The sequence below is a fragment of the Scyliorhinus canicula genome, chromosome 4 (genome assembly GCF_902713615.1).
Source record: "Scyliorhinus canicula chromosome 4, sScyCan1.1, whole genome shotgun sequence".
Taxonomy (NCBI): Eukaryota; Metazoa; Chordata; class Chondrichthyes; order Carcharhiniformes; family Scyliorhinidae; genus Scyliorhinus; species Scyliorhinus canicula.
The window spans coordinates 791,293-806,420 of NC_052149.1; the positions used below are offsets into that span (position 1 = coordinate 791,293).

A 15,128-nucleotide genomic window follows, 5' to 3' on the forward strand; every position below is an offset into this window, starting at 1 on the left:
CTCTTTCTTACTCACAGGCAAACCAGGGGGTCCGGGGGGCCCAAGGGGTCCTGAGGTTCCGGTAATACCCTGGAAAGAAACAGAAAACTTTAGCAACGACAAATCAAGCATCTGGGAATGAAAATTAACCAACTTATTTCTAATTTTTACTGTATAAAACATTTGTTTCCATCTCCCCATGGCCACGTCGCTCGCCATCTCATCCATCAGCCCAAACCCCACCTCCCAATTCCAGCCTCTTCAGCAACTCCCAATCTACCGGCTCGGAATTCAGCTGCCTGCTCCTGCAAATTCCCTCCCTAAACCTTCACTTCTCTGAAAAACACTCCTTAAACTAACCTCGTCACCCTGTCATCTGTCATCTCCTGTCAATCATCTTGGGAAGGTTTTAAGGGTACAATGTCAATCTGGGTCCTTTCAGTGATTGAAGTGGATGGACCCAGTCCAACACCTTTGCCTCACTTCAAATCTTATTTCCTTTAAAACTTCAAACTGACGTTGGTAAAAGTTCAGCTGCTGACCTCTCACAGCCAATTAAACATGAGGTGCTTCCTCAAACAGATGTGAAGAACCGAACAAAAGAGGGAGTCCATTCAGCCCCTTGAAACAGTTCCACCAATTACAGAAAACTGACATAAAGCAGCACAAAGCAGTGCGATTGGAACACAGGAGACAGGAGCAGGAGCAGACCACTCGGCCCATTGAGCAGGAGCAGACCACTCGGCCCATTGAGCAGGAGCAGACCACTCGGCCCATTGAGCAGGAGCAGGAGCAGACCACTCGGCCCATTGAGCAGGAGCAGGAGCAGACCACTCGGCCCATTGAGCAGGAGCAGACCACTCGGCCCATTGAGCAGGAGCAGACCACTCGGCCCATTGAGCAGGAGCAGGAGCAGACCACTCGGCCCATTGAGCAGGAGCAGGAGCAGACCACTCGGCCCATTGAGCAGGAGCAGACCACTCGGCCCATTGAGCAGGAGCAGACCACTCGGCCCATTGAGCAGGAGCAGGAGCAGACCACGCGGCCCATTGAGCAGGAGCAGGAGCAGACCACTCGGCCCATTGAGCAGGAGCAGACCACTCGGCCCATTGAGCAGGAGCAGACCACTCGGCCCATTGAGCAGGAGTAGACCACTCGGCCCATTGAGTAGGAGCAGACCACTCGGCCCATTGAGCAGGAGCAGACCACTCGGCCCATTGAGCAGGAGCAGACCATTCGGCCCATTGAGCAGGAGCAGACCACTCGGCCCATTGAGCCTGTTCCGCAATTCAATACGAACATAAGAACATAATATAAGAACTAGGAGCAGGAGTAGGCCATCTGGCCCCTCGAGCCTGCTCCGCCATTCAATTAGATCATGGCTGATCTTTTGTGGACTCAGCTCCACTTTCCGGCCCGAACACCATAACCCTTAATCCCTTTATTCTTCAAAAAACTATCTATCTTTACCTTAAAAACATGTAATGAAGGAGCCTCAACTGCTTCACTGGGCAACGAATTCCATAGATTCACAACCCTTTGGGTGAAGAAGTTCCTCCTAAACTCAGTCCTAAATCTACTTCCCCTTATTTTGAGGCTATGCCCCCTAGTTCTGCTGTCACCCGCCAGTGGAAACAACTGCCCGCATCTATCCTATCTATTCCCTTCATAATTCAAAGGGCATTCCACGCCCTTACTACTCTCTGAGTAAAGAACCTATCTCTGACATCTGTCCTATATCTATCTCACCTCAATTTAAAGCTATGTCCCCTCGTGCTGGACAACACCATCCGAGGAAAAAGGCTCTCACTGTCCACCCTATCTAATCCTCTGATCATCTTGTATGCCTCAATTAAGTCACCTCTTAACCTTCTTCTCTCTAACGAAAACAGCCTCAAGTCCCTCAGCCTTTCCTCGTAAGATCTTCCCTCCATACCAGGCAACATCCTTGTAAATCTCCTCTGTATCCTTTCCAATGCTTCCACATCCTTCCTATAATGTGGCGACCAGAACTGTACGCAATACTCCAAATGCGGCCGCACCAGAGTTTTGTACAACTGCAACATGACCTCATGGCTCCGAAACTCAATTCCTCTCCCAATAAAAGCTAACACACCGTACGCCTTCTTAACAACCCTCTCAACCTGGATGGCAACTTTCAGGGATCTATGGACATGGACACCGAGATATCTCTGCTCGTCCACACTACCAAGCATCTTACCATTAGCCCAGTACTCTGCCTTCCTGTTATTCCTTCCAAAATGAATCACCTCACACTTTTCTGCATTAAACTCCATTTGCCACCTGTCAGCCCAGCTCTGCAGCTTATCTATGTAAGCAATGGCAGATTTCTATCCAAAAAGGACGTTATTGTAATGGTTAGGTTTGAACAGGAATCCAGTTTACTCATTGTTGGTATTCTTTAGGCAAACTTTTTATCCCAATTAACTGAATTGAATGTAAATTCTCTGAGCTGCCGGCTGGATTTTGAAGCACACGGTTTGGTCTCCAGGTGTGGTATTACAATTATGGACACGTGGGTTTTTAAACACAAAACAATGTTTATTCCATGAATTCAACTTAACCTTTTGAAATTGACTCATGCTTCAAGAGGAAAAGTCCAGGCCTTAGGATTACCAGCCCAAAAACATTAGACCCTGCTCCATAACTCCTTACTGTACCCACTGTCAGACAGTCAATACTGAGGGACTGCCGCACTGTCAGAGGGTCAGTACTGAGGGAGTGCCGCACTGTCAGAGGGTCAGTACTGAGGGAGTGCCGCACTGTCAGAGGGTCAGTACTGAGGGAGCGCTGCACTGTCAGAGGGTCAGTACTGAGGGAGTGCCGCACTGTCAGAGGGTCAGTACTGAGGGAGTGCCGCACTGTCAGAGGGTCAGTACTGAGGGAGTGCCGCACTGTCAGAGGGTCAGTACTGAGGGAGTGCTGCACTGTCAGAGGGTCAGTACTGAGGGAGTGCCGCACTGTCAGAGGGTCAATACTGAGGGATTGCTGCACTGTCAGAGGGTCAGTACTGAGGGAGTGCTGCACTGTCAGAGGGTCAATACTGAGAGACTGCTGCACTGTCAGAGGGTCAGTACTGAGGGAGTGCTGCACTGTCAGAGGGTCAATACTGAGGGACTGCAGCACTGTCAGAGGGTCAGTACTGAGGGACTGCCGCACTGTCAGAGGGTCAGTACTGAGGGAGTGCCGCACTGTCAGAGGGTCAGTACTGAGGGAGTGCCGCACTGTCAGAGGGTCAGTACTGAGGGAGCGCTGCACTGTCAGAGGGTCAGTACTGAGGGAGTGCCGCACTGTCAGAGGGTCAGTACTGAGGGAGTGCCGCACTGTCAGAGGGTCAGTACTGAGGGAGTGCCGCACTGTCAGAGGGTCAGTACTGAGGGAGTGCTGCACTGTCAGAGGGTCAGTACTGAGGGAGTGCCGCACTGTCAGAGGGTCAGTGCTGAGGGAGTGCTGCACTGTCAGAGCGTCAGTACTGAGGGAGTGCTGCACTGTCAGAGGGTCAATACTGAGGGATTGCTGCACTGTCAGAGGGTCAGTACTGAGGGAGTGCTGCACTGTCAGAGGGTCAATACTGAGGGACTGCTGCACTGTCAGAGGGTCAGTACTGAGGGAGTGCTGCACTGTCAGAGGGTCAGTACTGAGGGAGTGCCGCACTGTCAGAGGGTCAGTGCTGAGGGAGTGCTGCACTGTCAGAGCGTCAGTACTGAGGGAGTGCTGCACTGTCAGAGGGTCAGTACTGAGGGAGTGCTGCACTGTCAGAGGGTCAATACTGAGGGATTGCTGCACTGTCAGAGGGTCAGTACTGAGGGAGTGCTGCACTGTCAGAGGGTCAATACTGAGGGACTGCTGCACTGTCAGAGGGTCAGTACTGAGGGAGTGCCGCACTGTTAGAGGGTCAGTACTGAGGGAGTGCTGCACTGTCAGAGGGTCAGTACTGAGGGAGTGCCGCACTGTCAGAGGGTCAGTACTGAGGGAGTGCTGCACTGTCAGAGGGTCAGTACTGAGGGAGTGCCGCACTGTCAGAGGGTCAGTACTGAGGGAGTGCTGCACTGTCAGAGGGTCAGTGCTGAAGGAGCACCGCACTGTCAGAGGGTCAATACTGAGGGATTGCTGCACTGTCAGAGGGTCAGTACTGAGGGAGTGCTGCACTGTCAGAGGGTCAATACTGAGGGACTGCTGCACTGTCAGAGGGTCAGTACTGAGGGAGTGCCGCACTGTCAGAGGGTCAGTACTGAGGGAGTGCTGCACTGTCAGAAGGTCAGTACTGAGGGAGTGCCGCACTGTCAGAGGGTCAGTACTGAGGGAGTGCTGCACTGTCAGAGGGTCAGTACTGAGGGAGTGCTGCACTGTCAGAGGGTCAGTACTGAGGGAGTGCAGCACTGTCAGAGGGTCAGTACTGAGGGAGTGCCGCACTGTCAGAGGGTCAGTACTGAGGGAGTGCTGCACTGTCAGAGGGTCAGTACTGAGGGAGTGCTGCAAGAACAAAGAACAAGGAACAAAGAAAAGTACAGCACAGGAACAGGCCCTTCGGCCCTCCAAACCCGTGCCGACCATGCTGCCCGTCTAAACTAAAATCTTCTACACTTCCGGGGTCCCTATCCCTCTATTCCCATCCTATTCATGTATTTGTCAAGGTGCCCCTTAAATGTCACTATCGTCCCTGCTTCCACCACCTCCTCCGGCAGCGAGTTCCAGGCACCCACTACTGTTATGGGAGCGGCGTTTTCAGAACCCCAAAATGTATCATGGAGTTCAACCAACCTCTCCCTTTAATGTATTGTTGCTTTTGAAGCACACGGCTTGGTCTCCAGGTGTGATATTATAATTATGGACACGTGGGTTTTTAAACACAAAACAATGTTTATTCCATGAATTCAACTTAACCTTTTTAAATAAACATTGGATGCTTTAACACCCCTTACTTCAAAGATAACCCCGAAAATAATACAACACTAAATAATCCCTCAAAATGTTCCTTCAAACCTCCAAAAGACTTAACACCTTTAAACAGAAACACATCAGGTTAAAGACATTACTATTATGAGTTTAAATCACCCAAATGATTCAGAGATAGTCTTTCCTGGCAGAGATCACAGCAGATCCAGCTCACTGCAAACACAGACACACCCAAGCTCTTTTCCTCCAAACTGGCTTTTCATTTCAAACAGCTCACAGCAAACCAGCCAGACACTTTTCAGCTGCTCTCTCAAACTGAAACTAAAAAAACTCGCAAAAATAAGAAGTGAGCTCAACTCAGCTACCCCCACCCTCTGATATCACTTTAGTACTATGAACTGCTCCATTTCTTATAGGTACATTGCTTAAACATCCATTTCTTAAAGGTACTCTCACATGACACTACCCTCTGTGCAAAAAACCTGCCTCGTACATCCCCTCTAAACCTTGCTCCTCGCACCTTAAACCTATGCCCCCTAGTAATTGACCCCTCTACCCTGGGAAAAAGCCTCTGACTATCCACTCTGTCTATGCCCCTCCTGATTTTGTAGATCTCTATCAGGTCGCCCCTCAACCTCCGTCGTTCCAGTGAGAACAAACCAAGTTTATTCAACCACACCTCATAGCTAATGCCCTCCGTACCAGGCAATAGCCTGGTAAATCTCTTCTGCACCCTCTCTAAAGCCTCCACATCCTTCTGGTAGTGTGGCGACCAGAATTGAACACAATACTCCAAATGTGGCCTAACTAAGGTTCTATACAGCTGCAACATGACTTGCCAATTCTTATACTCAATGTCCCGGCCAATGAAGGCAAGCATGCCGTATGCCTTCTTGACTACCTTCTCCACCTGTGTTGCCCCTTTCAGTGACCTGTGGACCTGTACACCTAGATCTCTCTGACTGTCAATACTCTTGAGGGTTCTACCATTCACTGTATATTCCCTACCGGTATTAGACCTTTCAAAATGCATTACCTCACATTTATCACAATTAAACTCCACCTGCCATCTCTCCGTCCAATTCTCCAAACAATCTAAATCCTGCTGTATCCTCTGACAGTCCTCATCGCTATCCGCAATTCCACCAACCTTTGTGTCGTCTTCAAACTTACTAATCAGACCAGTTACATTTTCCTCCAAATCATTTATATATACTACGAACAGCAAAGGTCCCAGCACTGATCCCTGCGGAACACCACTAGTCACAGCCCTCCAATTAGAAAAGCACCCTTCCATTGCTACTCTCTGCCTTCTATGACCGAGCCAGTTCTGTCTCCATCTTACCAGCTCACGTCTGATCCTGCTACACTGTCAGAGAGATCTGGGCGAGCAGGTCCACAGATCTTTGAAGATGGCAACACAAGTGGATAAGGTAGTCAAGAAAGCATACAGAATGCTTACCTTCATTGAAATGAAATGAAAATCACTGGACGGGGCATCGAGTATAAAAAGGTTGGGTGGGGTTACTGGGTTATGGGAATGGGGTGTGGGCTTGCGTGGAGTGCTGTTTCCATGGGCCGGTGCAGACATGATGGGCTGAATGGCCTCCTTCCACACTGTAAATTCTATGAATTCTATGTTTTCAGTAGAATGACGGAGGTTGAGGGGCAACCTGAAAGAGGTCTATAAGATTATGAGGGGCATGGATAGTGTGGATGGGCTGGCACTCTTTCCCAGGGGCGATACGCCCCAGGGGGCATAGAACAAAGAACAAAGAACAAAGAAAATTACAGCACTGGAACAGGCCCTTCGGCCCTCCCAGCCTGCGCCGATCCAGATCCTTTATCTAAACCTGTCACCTATTTTCCAAGGATCTACTTCCCTCTGTTCCCCGCCCATTCATATACCTGTCTAGATGCATCTTAAATGATGCTATCGTGCCCGCCTCTACCACCTCCGCTGGCAAAGCGTTCCAGGCACCCACCACCCTCTGCGTAAAAAACTTTCCACGCACATCTCCCTTAAACTTTGCCCCTCTCACCTTGAAATCGTGACCCCTTGTAATTGACACCCCCACTCTTGGAAAAAGCTTATTACTATCCACCCTGTCCATACCTCTCATAATTCTGTAGACCTCAATCAGGTCTCCCCTAACCTCCGTCTTTCCAACGAAAACAATCCTAATCTACTCAGCCTTTCTTCACAGATAGCACCCTCCATACCAGGCAACATCCTGGTGAACCTCCTCTGCACCCTCTCTAAAGCATCCACATCCTTCTGGTAATGTGGCGACCAGAACTGCACGCAGTATTCCAAATGTGGCCTAACCAAAGTCCTATACAACTGTAACATGACCTGCTGACTCTTGTACTCAATACCCGTCCGATGAAGTCAAGCATGCTGTATGCCTTCTTGACCACTCTATCAACCTGCATTGCCACCTTCAGGGTACAATGGACCTGAACTCCCAGATCTCTCTGTACATCAATTTTCCCCAGGACTCTTCCATTGACCGTATAGTCCGCTCTTGAATTGGATCTTCAAAAATGTATCACCTCGCATTTGCCTGGATTGAACTCCATCTGCCATTTCTCTGCCCAACTCTCCAATCTATCTATATTTTGCTGTATTCTCTGACAGTCCTCCTCGCTATCTGCAACTCCACCAATCTTAGTATCATCTGCAAACTTGCTGATCAGACCACCTATACCTTCGTCCAGATCATTTATGTATATCACAAACAACAGTGGTCCAAGCACGGATCCCTGTGACCACTAGTCACCTTTCTCCGTTTTGAGACACTCCCACCACTACTCTCTGTCTCCTGTTGCCCAGCCAGTTCTTTATCCATCTAGCTAGTACACCCTGAACCCCATACGACTTCACTTTTTCCATCAACCTGCCATGGGAAACTTTATCAAACGCCTTACTGAAGTCCATGTATATGACATCTACAGCCCTTCCCTCATCAATTAACTTTGTCACTTCCTCAAAGAATTCTATTAGGTTTGTAAGACATGACCTTCCCTGCACAAAACCATGCTGCCGATCACTGATAAGTCTATTTTCTTCCAGATGTGAATAGATCCTATCCCTCAGTATCTTCTCCAACAGTTTGTCTACCACTGACGTCAAGCTCACAGGTCTATAATTCCCTGGATTATCCCTGCTACCCTTCTTAAACAAAGGGACAACATTAGCAATTCTCCAGTCCTCCGGGACCTCACCCGTGCTCAAGGATGCTGCAAAGATATCTGTTAAGGCCCCAGCTATTTCGTCCCTCGCTTCTCTCAGTAACCTGGGATAGATACCATCCGGATCTGGGGACGTATCCACCTTAATGGCTTTTAGACTACCCAAAAATTCCCCCTTCCTTATGCCGACTTGACCTAGAGTATTTAAACATCCATCCCGAGCCTCAACATCCGTCTTGTCCCTCTCCTTGGTGAATAGTTTTAAGGTCCATGGGGCAAAGTTAAAAAACAGACACGGGGAGAACGTGCAGACTCCGCACAGACAGTGACCCAAGCCGGGAATCAAACCTGGGACCCTGGAGCTGTGAAGCAATAGTGCTAACCACTGTGCTACCGTGCTGCCCGTTGTAGGACCCTGCTCTGTAAATGGATTTCTTCCATGACAAGAGCAATTGCATTTTTATTTGAGGTGGTGAAAGGCAGTCATTGCATTGTCTAGTACAGCAGAGAACCTGACCTGGATGTGGACAAGGTAGTCAAGAAAGCATACAAGATTGGCTTCATTGGGGCATCGAGTATAAAAGCTGACAAGTCATACTGAAGTTGTATAGAACCTTGGTAAGGCTTTGGAGAGGGTGCAGAGGAGGTTTACCAGGATGTTGCCGGGTCTGGAGGGTGTTAGCTATGTGGAGAGGCTGAATAGACTCGGACTGTTTTCATTAGAAAGACGGAGGTTGAGGGGTGAGGGCTGACCTGATAGAGGTCTACACGATTATGAGGGGCATGGACAGAGTGGATGGTCAGCACTCTATCCCAGGATGGGGGGGTCAGTCCCCAGGTGGCATAGGTTTAAGGTCCATGGGGCAAAGTTTAGAGGAGATGTGTGAGGCAGGTTTTTTACACAGAGGGTGGTGAGTGCCTGGAACGTGTTGCCAGGGGAGGTTGTGGAAGCCGATACATTAACGGCGTTTAAACGGCATCTTGACAAACACATGGATAGGATGGGTATAGAGGGATACGGCACAAGGAAGGGCTGAGGGTTTTGGCAAAGGTTAGTATCATGACCTGTACAGTCTTGGAGGGCCGAAGGGCCTGTTCCTGTGCTGTATTGTTCTTTGTGTGTCCACAACTAACTGACTGACTGACTATTTGACTATCTGACTGTGCTACTAAAGGAGTAGTTTGTGAGATTTACTTACTGTGTCTCCCTTGATTCCTGGAGTTCCCTGAAGGCCTGGAAGTCCTCGGTCTCCCTTCTCACCTTGTTCACCTGGTGGTCCAATCAATCCAATCAATCCTGGGTGTCCCTACCCAAAAAAAGAATTTCATCATAACATCTTGAACATTTCATTACGAAACAGAATCATTGGCAAATCAACTATTTGAATCTGAAACAGGTTCAACATTGACTAAAGATGAAGATTAGAGCCTCATTGATAGGACTGCTGTAGCCATGCTGGCCACGCAAAATGGACACTGAGCCAAACTAAAATGGAAGGCAGCAGGGAAAGCCTGTTTAGTAAGAACAGACAGCCTGCTCTCAACTAATTAGCATTTTGCAAACAGCAAACCAGTTTTCTGGCCAGGTGCAGATCTCCAAGCCAAAGGTGTTAATGGCAAAGCGCTTAACATCCTGATGAGGCGGCCCAGATCCAGGCACACACAATGGCAACATTTCCATCTCAATGTAGCACTTAATTGGTGGAGTAGACAGGATGGCACCAGAGTAACAAATATCGAAACCACCCCCCCAACATCGAGGAAAGCCCCGCATTGGAGGATTTCGAAGGTAGCCGTTTGGAAACGTTCCAATCGGTACCGAAAGGTAGAGCCCGCCTAGAAGGGGGCAAGGACATTAGAGAGGGGTATAAAAGCAAATCCCCCACAGAGCCCCAGTCTGTTAAACCCGTGCTCCGGCTCTGACTGACATCTTGCATCCTGACTCCAGCCGTTGAGCACCAGCCGCCGAAACCGTAAGTTCAACGCTCGCTACGCGATCCAAGCCCACTAGACTCCCAAGTACCAGAACGCTTGCTGAAGGCTGCAGTACAAGACCAGGACGAAGGCCTCGTTCTCTGACCTTGCCTGTTCCTGTTAGATAAGTATTCTGTTTGCTTAAGTTTAGTTATAGCTTAGTCTCTTAGTGTGTGCATGAGTATTTATTATAACTGTATAATAAATATTGATCGTTTGAACTTTACTAATCGGTGTATCGTCTTTATTACTTTGAACTTGACCTTGGAATACTTGTGACGTTGCCTATACGGCAACTGGCGACTCCAGAGCTAAATAATTACATAGAACAGAGCCTAGCAGTGTTAAGCACACGTCGAACTCGGAGGCGTGTTAATACACTCCAATAAACGCGTTTTACGCCCACAGTAAAACGTGCAACATTTAGTGGCGACATCCGCCGGGACCCTGTTGTAAGTGGAAACACCACAGTGTCCAGGACCCTGAAATTTGAATTAGAACTCCAAATTGCAGAGAAAGAAAGAGATCACAAGTATTCAAGGTGTTCAAAATAATAAGCGAAATTCGGAAGTGTGTTTAGTGCATGCGTACTAACAGGGCTGTAAGGTAAAACTGAAAGCTTTTTGTTGCGACAAACTTTCGGTAGTTTTGTGATCGGAAAATAGCGTAAGCCGTACCCTTTTCTCAAAACACCACCCCAGCAACCCCCTGTTCCAAATTATCAAAGAGAGTCAGAGGAAATGGCCATGCAGGCAATGGAACGTCTGATGGATCCAGCAAAGTTTGTGGTCGCAGCGACCAGCAGCAGTAGCAGAGTAGGCCAGTGTCCCACGTGGGAGCTGGAACTCCGCAAATATTTACAAGGAAAGGGATGGCCCCTTTGGAAAGAGTTTTGTGCAAATGAGGAGACAGGTCCCGGGAGTATAGGTCATACTTGGTGGGAGAACCTCTCTCAAATACACAAAAAGAGTTTAGGTAAAGCACGCAAGCCGATGGCGATTGTGTCCTGCTTGGCACAGTTGCGAGGCGCAGAGGAGGTCATCAGGACGCTCCGGGCAGATTTAGAGGAAAGGAACCGGATGAGTAAGGTCGATGTCAGGGACATCGAGAAAGAAAACCTGGAATTAAAAGGGAAGTTGGCAGAGAAGGGTAGAGAGGTGGATGATGCCAAGAGGGCTCACCAGTCTTGTCTAGCTCATCTGAGCAGTTCCCAGACCCAGTATGAGAAAGCCTATCAGGACGTGCAACGTGCCGTTCTGATAAGACAGGAATCGGAAAAGCAGGTGGAGGCATTGCAGAGGCAATGTTCCGATCTCAAAGCAGCTTTGAGAGCACTCCATGCTGCAACGACCGAACAAAGACAAAGCACAGTTGACCACGCGAAATGCAGGAAACAGATTGCGGAATTGCAATCTCTGCTTTCGGTGCAGAATGGCTTCCAAAGCACCTTTGGAGCACAGTTAGATGGGGAAAACGCCCCAGATTGGCAGGAATTAAGCGAGAGAGCGCAGCGTTATGTTCAGGGAACATGTGCGCCAGCAGCTCAGCAGAAACGACAGGCACCCCAACCCCCCACAGCTCAGATCATAACCGCACCCATGAATCCCGTAACCACGCAGAGAAAAGCCGAATCAGAAGGCGCCCCAGACATAACTTACACCACCCCTTTAACAGTAACCCAGCTAAGGGACGCTTGTGAAAAGATCACTCCGTTCCTCCCCACCGCAGACCCCCACCAGTTTTTCGCTAAAGTAAAACAGCAGGCTACCATGTACGGCCTGGATGAGAGAGAGCAGGTTAAGCTCACCGTGTTGAGCTTAGACCAGAGTGTAGTGGCAGCCCTCCCCGACCCACAGAACGTGGCAGGAAGCAGCCTAGAGGAGATGCACACTGCCATTTTAGATGCCATCGGGTACAATAGAGGTGACCCCGTAGAAGGATTGAATAAGTGCAGGCAGAAGAGATCCGAACACCCCACAGCATTCGCAGGAAGACTGTGGATTCATTTCAGCGCAGTTTTCGGACAGCTAGATAGAGCGCATTTAACCCGCGAAAACATGGTTAAGTGGACGCGCACAATTATCTCACACGCAACAGAAGCAGGACAGAGCGCTTGCAATAGTTACGATCCCTCAGAAGAGGCCCATAACGAAAAATGGGTCCTGAAAAGATTGTCCCGCGCTTGGGAGCAATCGCTTCAGGCAAAAGGAAAAGTTAGATCCCCAGAAGAGGCTCAGGCTGCTGCAGATATCCAAGCAGTCAGAGAGCACCAGAAGCCCGCATGGGTAAATGAAGGCAAGAGCAGCCCACAACAGAAAGGACAGGAATGCTATAACTGTGGACAGTTAGGGCATTGGGCAAAAGAGTGTAATGCACCCCAGCGATCTCAGAGAGGCCAGCAGACAGGCACTCTGAACCGCAGTAAGGCAAAACCCATCCACAATGTGATAGTACAGTCAGGACCCACCAATGTGGACGAGACGAACTGACGGTGTTCGGGCTCCCCCACTTGGGTCTGTGACACACTATGGGACTCATCAGGGAGGCCCGTAGTCACAGCAAAAGTCAAAGGGAAGCCCATAGAGTTACTGTGGGACACAGGAGGATCCCGCACCACCATTAACTCCACAACCACGGCACACTCAGACACGTGGCCGACCACCTCCACCATCACACTTAGCGGGTTCACCGGACACTCGCAGCAGGGACATATCACAGCACCCGTAGCAATTCAGCTAGGGAACATTAGCACAAGGCACCCCGTAGTTCTAGTAAATCTTCCCCGGACAGCAGAGCACATCCTGGGGATAGATTTTATGAACGCTCACAGCTTGTCGTTCGACCCAGTGAACCAGTGTGTCTGGCGAATGGCGAGATCAGACAGAGCCCCAGCCACCCTCACAGTAGGAGACTACGCTAATCGGATTAGCGCAGTGGGAGAGTACTCATTCGACCTGACTACACTCCACACCGACCGACAAATTAAGGCCCTACTAAACAAACACAGGACAGCATTTGCAAGTCACCGTCATGACTGTGGCAGAATGACTGGACAAGTTCATGTTACCGGACAGGACCCCCGACCGCAAAAGCAATACAGATTTCCCCTCGAGGCAGAGGTGGAAATAGAAAAGGTTATAGGTAGCTTGTTGGACCAAGGTGTACTGAGAACGGTAGCCTCCACCAACAATGCCCCTATTTGGCCAGTGAGGAAGCCCGATGGATCATGGCGTCTGACCATCGATTATCGGGAACTCAACAAAGTAACCCCCGCAGTAGCCCCAACGGTAGCTACTAGTCCCGAGACCATGCTCAAGCAGGGTCTCAACGCCAAGTACTTCACGGTATTGGACATCAGTAATGGATTCTGGTCAATACCATTGGCAAAAGCGTGCCAATACAAATTCGCATTCACTTTCAAAACTCAGCAGTACACGTGGACATGCCTCCCACAAGGATTCCACAATTCCCCCTCCATTTTCCACCGACAGCTGGCAAGTGGATTAGAGAAATTCTCCCGCCCCGAATGTCTGGTACAGTACGTAGACGACCTACTACTGCAGACAGACACAAAGGCAGAGCACATTTCGCTTCTGGCCGAACTCCTGGAACTCTTAACTGAAATTGGCTGTAAAGTTAACCCAAAAAAGGCCCAAATATTGGAAAGTAAAGTGATGTATTTGGGATCAGTCATCACGCACGGCAAACGCGAGATCGAATTCAAAAGAATTGATTCGATTGTCAAATTGCCCCTTCCCCAGAATGTATCAGCCCTCCGGTCGTTTTTAGGACTGGTTGGCTATTGTCGGAACCACATAGACGGATTCGCGACAAAAGCCGCCCCACTTTCAGACCTCCTTAAGAAAGGAGCCCCCTGGGAATGGCTTCCACAGCATACAGGCGCTGTGGAAGAGTTAAAACGAGCCCTTAGTGCAGCACCCGCGCTGCTAGTCCCCGACCAACTTTCACCGTACGCAATCGAGGTAGCGAGCACCGATCTGACCCTCTCGGCCGTGTTGCTTCAGGAACGGCACGAGCAGCTAAGACCAGTGGCTTATGCCTCCCGACTGTTAGACCCGGTAGAACAAGGATTTTCAGCCTGTGAGAGGCACCTCCTTGCTGTCTTCTGGGCAGTACAGTATTTCTCATACATAACCGGACTAAACCCCATCACCATTCTAACCGAACACACACCCACACAGTTACTACTAGACGGTCGACTGAAGGACGGTTCAGTTAGCCAGATTAGGGCAGCTAGGTGGACCCTACTTTTACAAGGACGGGACATTACAGTGAAACGGACACGCACACACACATACTTAGCAGACAACCTCCAATACCCCGGACAGCCCCATGACTGTGAAATTGTAGCTCCCCTGCATAACACAGGACCCTTTTTAGCAAAAACACCCCCCAGGAAGATAGGGAACCCGAAACAAAGCCCCCAGCCCACAGACACGTGTGGACCCTTGAGGATTTATGTAGACGGTTCCTCCACAGTTTTAAATGGTGAACGTATCACAGGATGCGGCATCTATGTAGAGGACGCGCAGGGGCGCGCTCTCGAAGAGATAGCTCTTAAGTTACCAGGTCACTTAGGCGCGCAGGCAGCAGAGCTAGCAGCCATAGCGTACATAGTGGACCACCCCGATTCTTTCCCCAGCCCAGCAGACATATATTCAGACAGCCTATATGTATGCAATAGCCTAACAGATTTTCTGCCCCTGTGGAGGACACGAGGTTTTGTCTCCGCAGACGGAAAACCCCTTCCATCAGCCCCCTTACTCCAGCATATCCTAGAGAAAGCGAAGGACAGGACCTTCGGCATTATAAAAGTTCGCAGCCACCATAGGTCATCACCCCCTGGGAATGTAAAAGCCGACGCATTGGCTAAGGCAGGTTCCAGGAGAGGACACTTATGGACCCCCCCAGCTAGCGCACCAGCTAGCGCCCCTGTGAGCGCAGTCCAAGTCTCACAGACTGATATTAAAGATCTCGTGGCAGCACAGAAACAGGACGGAGACCTCAGGGAGGTTTTCAAGGGAAACTTTGTGCCTGCGTAC

At 49.6% G+C, this 15,128-nt stretch overlaps 1 protein-coding gene across 1 annotated transcript in view; it reads right to left on the reverse strand.

Annotated features, from left to right (window-relative positions):
• col11a1a (collagen, type XI, alpha 1a) overlaps window positions 1–15,128 on the reverse strand; it is a 493,146-nt gene that overhangs the window by 60,128 nt on the left and 417,890 nt on the right. Inside the window, exons 58-59 of the mRNA XM_038793410.1 lie at window positions 9,291–9,398; window positions 16–69 (exon numbers count right to left, since the gene is read on the reverse strand). Of these exons, the coding sequence (XP_038649338.1) occupies window positions 16–69; window positions 9,291–9,398 (162 nt within the window). The remainder of the gene's footprint in view (window positions 1–15; window positions 70–9,290; window positions 9,399–15,128) is intronic.